General features: G+C 35.6%; 1 protein-coding gene across 1 annotated transcript; it reads left to right on the top strand.

Moving 5' to 3' along the window:
* The first annotated feature begins 1,432 nt into the window (after positions 1-1,432).
* On the top strand, positions 1,433-4,151 carry cysltr1 (cysteinyl leukotriene receptor 1). Its single transcript, XM_065274858.2, has 2 exons — positions 1,433-1,559; positions 2,549-4,151. The coding sequence occupies exon 2, from the start codon at positions 2,565-2,567 to the stop codon at positions 3,609-3,611; it is 1,047 nt and encodes a 348-aa protein (XP_065130930.1). The 5' UTR covers positions 1,433-1,559; positions 2,549-2,564; the 3' UTR covers positions 3,612-4,151.
* Positions 4,152-8,855: the final 4,704 nt, after the last annotated feature.

Below are 8,855 nucleotides of genomic sequence, written 5' to 3'. Positions count from 1 at the left end.
GTGTTCAGAAAAAAAAGTGATCAAAATATTCTGCAAACACTGTAATGAGACTCGTGGCCCGGCGGCGAGACTGCGATTTCATTGTAACATTTATCAGGTCTCAGTGTTATCAGGTGTTCAAAATGGTTAGTTTAAACATCCTGCACTCACTGGCTAATACTATTATTTTTAAAACCTGCAAAGCCTTTTCAGGGCTCAACGCAAAGAATTTTTTATACTGGCCCGATTGGGCCAGTGGTTCAGGTTTTCACTTGCCCTGCCAAAATTTTCACTGGCCCCAATAAAAAACTGTCAGTGTCACATATTTAAAAATAATAATTCAAAAGTTAAATTGTATACATATACAACAGACATGTTACAATGAAAAAAGGCTCCCAACTTTTCTGCTTTATCTGTAAACTGACAGCAAAATATTGCATAGTTTCTTTCATCATGTTTTACCCAAGTAAATGTCTGCTTCCAAGATGTTAAATAATATAAACTGATAAAAAAATCTATTTTAGTGACTGAGGGTGAAGCACTGGCCCGATCGGGCAAGTGCCAATACTTTTTACTGGGCCGAACATCTCTCACGCTTGCCCCGAGCCACCGGGCAGTCCTTTATGTTGAGCCCTGCTTTTACAGCGCTTACATTTTTGTAATGTCACGTGTCAGCTCTTATACCTTTCTACTTAATCATTATATGGAGTTGGTAGTCAAGGTTGCACAAAGATTTGTGATCCTATGTATTGGGCCTTTCTGGGCCAAAATGCTAGGGCCATTTTTTTGTCCCAGTCCAGCCCTGCCTGGTAGCACATTCAGAAAAAGAAAGAAATGTCAAGAGTTCTGCTTCGTATCATATTAAATTATGCTCACTCTATATGTTTAATGTCCTATCAAACCAAGCAAATGCAGTCCTAATATCTGTGAGATAATGATTTGTGTGCTGTCTTGTTATTTAATGTATTTCAGTTGCAGGCAAATTGCAGGATGTGTAACATCCCAAGTACATTCCTAATTAAACTAAAAGTTTTTAGATTTTATCTGATGTCAGTGGTTTCATTGATGGTTGCTAATAAAAGCTAAGTGCAGTGTGCTGTGGTTATTAAGAGACTTTTGTCTGAAATACATGGCTCATATCAAATGACTCTTTGGCAAAAAAAAAAAAAAAAAAAAAAAAAAAACAGGTACTTCTGGTTCTGAAGATTTTAAAGCATGCTAAAAGATTTTGTTCTGTTATATGAAAAAGTCCACTGTTGGGTAGACAGTCAAAAGAGTGAATGAAATGTAAATTATGCTTTTGTGTAAATTGTACTTCTGTGTACTAAAACGATTACCATAAGTTATTAATTCTGTCATACTTGATGTATTTCAAGAGTATTGTTCCGGCTTTGATAATATCAGTAGGCTTTGTTAATGTAGGCTATCTGTTCGGGGCAGTGATGTAAATATGTTTATGTAAATGTGCAGTAAGGAGGCGTGACACTGAAGCGATCATTCTCATACTGTCAGCTCCTGTTCTTCAAACTGTCTGTGGTTATTGTGAGGGACACGGATCATTTGAAGACGGATAGATAACGGTTAGTCACCGACGCTTTACTCACTCTTTTTACTTTTATCTCTTTCATTGGTCATGAGCATGCATTTACAGACTCAAAAAGTGTTATTTTCACGTGAATGATTAACTTTTTAAACAATCACTTCCGATCACGCATACTGTATGTCGCCTATCATGCTTGTTATTTAGCAAGAAACGACACTGACGTGTAACGTTCGTGAGCATCTCTCTATCAGGAACTGTAAATATTGATTCAGAAATTTACAAAGACGTGTCTGTAGATGTGTAAGGGACAAACGTGAACATATGTTATTATTTTAGTCAAGTCAGTTTTACTTCACCAAGTGCGCATTATTTTAAGCTGTACGTCTAGGGCAAGTAAAACGACAAACTGATGTTTCTGTAAAGCGCTTTACAGTGTGAATACAGTGTTCATTTTAGTCAACAAAACTTGTACTGATAAACAATCGTGTAAAACGAACGGTAAATGCATGTTCACGTATGGTTTATCGCATAGTATTTGCTGATGTGATGTGTAATTACAATTAAAATGTTATTCATAGTTTGCAGCTCTAGCTCATGACAAGTTAATGATTTCCTTCTTGAGAAACATTACAGGTTTGTTTATATGGAAGCTGTTTTCTGCAACAGTTTATTAAAATAGTGATTCTGTGCATGTTATATTTTTTTGATATAATTCATAAAGTGGTAAATGAAAGAATGTGTCCCATCATTGTATTGTGACCTAATAATTAGATAATAATGACATTGAGTTGGATTTTCCTTTCTGGATTTGTTTGCGAATAATTTGCTTTTAACATGCTTGTTTGTTAGTGTTACTGTTAATAGGCCAAGTAATACTAGGAATAAGCAAATTAAATCAAAGTGTAAATTAGAAATAATTGATAACATTTAGGGGAGGAGGAGTAGGTTAAAAAGGGAATTTCTAATATCCCCATTTTTAGAAGGTTAAAATGTTCCCTATACTCTTCTTTCTTTCTTGTTTTACAGAAAGACCAATACAACTATGGCTCTACAAAATGTAACAGTGGCAAATCATAATGAAACACAGTGTGCCTCAATTGATGATTTCCGTAACCAAGTCTACTCCACGGTGTATTCAATCATCACCGTCTTTGGGTTGATGGGCAACGGCTTTGCACTCTATGTGCTTCTTCGTACGTATCGGCAGACCTCAGCCTTTCACATCTACATGCTCAACTTGGCAGTGTCAGACTTACTCTGTGTCAGTACGCTACCTCTACGTGTAATCTACTACGTCAACAAAGGCCAGTGGAACATGGGTGACTTTCTTTGTCGGTTCAGTTCCTATGCATTGTACATGAACCTCTACTGCAGTATCTTCTTCATGATGGCCATGAGTTTTACCCGTTTCTTGGCCATCGTGTATCCAGTGCAAAACCTTAGGTTAGCCACAGAGAAAAATGCCTGGATAGTGTGCATGTGCATTTGGGTGTTCATTTGCACCACCAGTTCACCCTTTCTCCTCTCTGGACAGCATTTTGATGAAAAAACTAACAAAACCAAGTGTTTTGAACCACCCGAAAATTATAAAAACCTGAACAAACTGATTTTGCTGAACTATTTTTCCCTGGTGGTGGGTTTCATTATTCCCTTCTTAGTTATTTTGCTGTGTTATGTCGGCATCTTGCGCACTCTACTCAGAAACAACACTGTCGTGAACAGGCAGCGTTACACGCGCAACAAGGCCATTCGAATGATTCTCGTGGTGATGCTGGCTTTCTTGGTCAGTTTTATGCCCTATCACATTCAACGGACGCGGCATCTTAATTTCACAAGTCGTAAAGACACTACCTGTGAAGAGAAAATGTACATGCAGAAGTCTGTGGTTATCACTCTCTGCCTGGCTGCTGCCAACTCGTGCTTTGACCCGATGCTCTATTTTTTCTCTGGAGAAAATTTTCGAGTCCGCCTCTCCACCTTTCGCAGGGCTTCTGGTAATATCAGTAGCACCCACCAGAATCGGCATCGTCTTCAAAGCTCCCCACCTGTGGAGGAGAGTGAACTTCAGGTGTGTAATGGCTCAAGCTAACTTGGAGGAATTAAAATGATGTCTATCTGACACACAAAATCTTAATATGTACATTATAATCTGTCAGAATGTCAGTTACATAATCTACTTGCATATATTGTTGTTGAGTTATGCAAAAAGTATCTCATTTATCTTGCTTCAGATATACAGGGATAGAAGATATAACTGGGATACCTTGTGTATTAACACAGAATAACACTTGTATTTATGTATTTGGCAGACACTTTTATCCAAACCGAGTACATTCATAGCCTACTATACATTTTGTTCTGTATGCTTTCTGGGAAACCTGTAGCTGCTTTAAAAAAACTGCAGCTTTTTATGTTTAATCAAATTGGCAAGTCTATTTTAAATTTTTGACTAGTGATGTGATGCTGTATAGTAAAAAAACAGACTGAAATTGCTAGTTAATTTGATAAGTGCTTTAAAAACATGTGAAGAACAGTACTTTATTACTGTATATTGGTATATTGGCAGTACTGTGGGATATATTGATGTAAATCATACCTGTCAACATTGGGATTTGAAAATAAAGTATATCTCCTAACCCTAACACCCCTCCCCCTTCATAACTTTGCAAGGGAATGGATGGGTACGCTGACTTTCTTAGCGTTTTTAGTACAAATATCTCAAAATTCTTAAATCAAGATTTTTTTCTTTATAAGCAAATGACCTAAGAAACTAAGTCTAGTTTTGGGGCAAAACATATACAATTTAAGTTGACTTAAAACGAGCAGAAATATCTGCCAACGGGCTGAGAAAAATTTTCTTGAATAAGGTGTTTAAGAAAAAGTAAACTTATTCAAAGAGACAGTAAGTAGGGTTTTAAGTGTTTTATTATTCAAAATCAATGTCTTTATTCATAAATATGTCCTAATTTGTGTCAAATGACCTCTGCCAGTGATCTGATTTTTCTTTGTAAGCAAAGAATTTCTCCTCTTTACTTACATTCAACGGGTAAGTCCAAGGAGGATTACATGTTGTTTCGCCCTATTGATAAACTATAATAGCAGAGAGAGACAAAAAGCACTAGCCTACCTAGCCTATCTTTTCATTCAGAACACGTGAACCAGCTGAGACGGACAAGGAGATCAGTGAGTACATAACAGCTACCATAGTTGCAACACGCATTTGAAAAGAGCACTGTTCGTTTGAAATAATACAAAATACAATTTCACCACTAGATGGGGGTAAATCCTATTGTCCCTTTAAAAAAAATCTTACCCATTTGGCGGATATTTTTGCTTGTTTCATGCACACATTCAATGAAATTGTATATTTTTGTCTGAAAACTAGATGTATTTTCTTAGATAATTTTACTCATCAAGATAAAGCATCTTAATTTATTTCTTTAGATATTTATACTGAAAACAAGAGAAAAATACTAAGTAAGAAAGTAATTTTTTTGCAGTGCAGGTTATATTTTCTTAAAGGAGCATTTCACCCGTAGAAACATTCATATTTATTGAAAATGTGTCATATTTGTAGTTGTAACATACATTTAGAATTTGGTGCCTATTTGACAGAGAAAAGGGTGTTTGTAGTCTCACCCCCTCTACAAAGATATTGGACTTCCTGCTTTCAATGATGCAAAATGATGATTTTTACATCATTGAAAGAAGGAAGTGCAACACTGAAATCTGTATTTCTCCTGTCTCAGCGGCAACTGAGGAAATGATGCACGACCATTCAAAAACATGATTGGGGTTCTAACTATACAAAGCTTAATGCAAATGGGTGAAGTGTCCCTTTAATGATCAAAATGACCTCAGAAAATAATTCTAGTTTTAGACAAAAAATATCAAATTTAAGTGTATTTGTGCATAAATTAATCAACCAACAAAAAAGTGCAAGAATTGGGGTAAGAATAAAATCTTGAAATAAGTACTTTATTCTTAAATACTTAAAGCTCACATAACCCACACTGTGTTACCTATCCACACTATTCCTATTTCCTACGCCCTCTGACGTTTGGGCGAATTACGGGTGCGACTTACGGTACCTGTTTTCCATGATTATTACGGTCATAATTTCATGTATGAGCCAGTGTGAGGATGAAATTAAAGGTGCTCTAAGTGAATTGACGCGTTTCAGTCCATAAAACATTTTTTGTTACATACAGCAAACATCTCCTCACTATCTGCTTGCTGCCTGTCCGCTGATCAAACTGTAAAAAAAACGCGATCTCTGTAGACAGCCCAGGCTTCACAAACGGCAATAACAACACCTTCATATATCTATTCATATATCTACAATGGGACAGTCAGTCGAGTGTTTAATACATGAAATATACTGAGACTTCTTGTTTATTACCTTTTCAGGTGATGGTTAAACTGTCCCTGGTGTGAGGTTGCTTTTAAACAGCAATTTTTAATCAACTTGTTTGAGTTTTTATGGCGACACATCAAGCTTCACGCGATCTGACAGCAGCAGTAACTTATGCTTCACATTCAACATTGTAAGTTATTTAAACAAACCATAATAAACATATTAAACTACTTTTACATGTTTTCAGAATTGTTTTCGTTTTATGGAAATATTATTATACAGTAGATTAGACATGAGCTTATGAAATTATTTGCTTATTTAAAAAAATAATTTGAAACACAACAAAAGTAATGTTACGCGCAAACACACAACCAACTATTATAAACATTAACTAATAAATAGTTTATGTCGTAGGCTATATATTCTGTACTGTAATGTTCCTTTAATGAAGACAGAGTTTGGAAAAACTGCTTTTACTTATAGTGCATCAACTGCTTGGAATGAGATTCAAAGATCATTGAAACTGAGTGTATTTATCTCAATGAACGAGTTTAAGCTGTACCTCAACCCAGGGGCGTCATGCACCAATATTTTTAAGGGGGCACAGTGTGCACAGCTCAAAGAAATTTGTGCATACAAAGACATCAAACAATATATTATAGAGCTTTCAGTCTTTTACATGGCCAACACCCCTGCTTTCATGCAAAAACCTCCAAAATAAAAGTGTTGACTTACTTTTATATCAAATACCATTCAATCGGAATAATGACATATTGGTATCTTATTTACATCTGAAACGGCATGTTTTATTTATTTAAGTTTTAATAAATAACTTGTTTAATTGTGTCATTATTGCATTTTGCGCAACAACTGCATTATCCTATAAAAATAATGTCATTTCAAATCAGTATATAAACAACGAAAATGACATAAGCTATAGCCACGTGACTGATTTTAATGTTCAATAATGATTTAAAAAGAATTGTAGATAAAATTCTTTGAACGGATTATTGCATAAAATTATTTTACCTCATATGTGAGCATGTGTGATTCCGCGCCCTCGTGAACTCTGGCGAACTTTAACGTTGTACCAAGAGGATGAATCTAGAAATCTACTAATGTCACACTTTAAACCATACATTTTCTAGACAAAGGAGGTTAACTGCACATTACCGCACTAGGGTTTGGAAATGTTGTGAGCGTTTCTTATACGTTTTAATTCCTCAGATAGCAAAATGTAGCAGCAACAGCAAAGAGCTTGTGAGTGCGCTCAGACCCTATGACGTCTGCGACTGCACTGTCTGCGGTAAAAAAGTAATGTTACATGATCAAAGTGGCGAAACCCTCCGAAAAGTGACAAGAAGGATGCAGCACAGAATTAATAATATTGTGCATATTTAACAGATTAAAAGACAAATAACAGATTAATGGATGCTTCTTTGACTTTGAGGTTGCATGCAATATCCATTTGGCTCAAAAAACCAAGGGGGCATGTGCCCCCTCAGTTTGAATGGGCATGACGCCTCTGCCTCAACCGAACATTCCAAACTGTCTGCACTTGTTATTAATCTTATTTTATTGTTGGGATTATTGTTCTATGTACTTAATTTGTTTTTTATGTTGTCTATTGTGTGCTGCTATCTTGGCCAGGGCTCACTTGTAAATAATATTGTCAGGACTCTGCCTTGAAGTCTTATGTTATATTTGTATTTTGTCATGGTGGCAGAGTTCTGGCAGTCCCAGGCCTTATGTGGAGGTTCATGCCTTATTTTTGTGTGGCATGTGCCTCCGGTGTTTTGTCCTGTGACCCCGCCCCCTCGTTCTCCTGCTTATTAGTAATCATTGGTTTTCTCCCATCACCTGTTCCCGCTCGTTATCTTGTTTGGTTTCTTCTATTTAATGTCAGTGTATCTTTAGTTTCTTGACAAATTTAAAATTCCAATTAGACCCAGGGAATATGCAATTGTAATGGATGCTGTACCTAGGAAAGTAATATTTCTTCTTAAAAATGAAAATGAAAACCCTAACTTTGAAAATCTAACCAATACACTGTTTGTTGGAAATAGTAATATCCTAAAAGACAACATTTCAAATAACTCTATTAGGAACCTAATACATGATTTTACATATCCTCCAGCTAGAAGCTCAGCCTGAATGAGATGCGATGTGAATGATGCAGGCAGGCTACCGGTAAGTGAGTGAGGAAGAAAGCATTCTTAAATTAACAGTTTTATGCACAAAATATGGGACATGTTGTTACACATAACGATTCAGGGACATTGTTTTCCACGGCAATCCCATATTAACCTGAAGAGTTGCAAACTTGTTACCGTATAGTGTATGTAGTTTAAACAGACTCCTCATTAAATAATTAAGCACAAACAATAATATAATTTCTAACTACAGTAGTAACCTTTTTTTGTTTGCGGTTTTTTTGTAATGGCTGTTAAATAAGTAATGTGTTATACTGGAGTGCTGTAGTAGATTGGGAAGAAATCTGATGGTTCAGTATTTTACTTGCAGTTAGACTTTTCACTGACATCACAAAAAAGTAAAATATAAAATACAAATAAAATAGGCCAAATCTATATTTGTTGTTTTTGACATGTAACCCTAATAAATAGGAAAGCTCATATGAGTAAACAGACCTTATATTTTGAGCCCTTATCAGACGAAAATACAGATTTTGAGTAACAACTAATTGTTAACTAATAGAACTTCAGCTAAACGCTAGCATATAGTATTTATTGGCATGTAGCACTAACTCAGCAGTCACAACTTTGTTTTAACATTTTAACAAATTTGTAAATTAATGTGTAATTTAATGTTGGGGCGTTCATCTCGACTTACATCAAGAGTCTTTCCCCATGAAATTTAGAAATCTAAATTGGTGAATTTAAAAGAAATCTACAGACACAAACAGATGTTTGTGTACACTCTAAAAAATTAGTAAATCTGAGTAACTGCATCTGGTGC

The sequence above is a fragment of the Paramisgurnus dabryanus genome, chromosome 16 (assembly GCF_030506205.2).
Source record: "Paramisgurnus dabryanus chromosome 16, PD_genome_1.1, whole genome shotgun sequence".
Classification (NCBI taxonomy): Eukaryota; Metazoa; Chordata; class Actinopteri; order Cypriniformes; family Cobitidae; genus Paramisgurnus; species Paramisgurnus dabryanus.
Note: the sequence above shows the minus strand (reverse complement) of the source record. Positions and strands in the feature narration are given on the sequence as shown.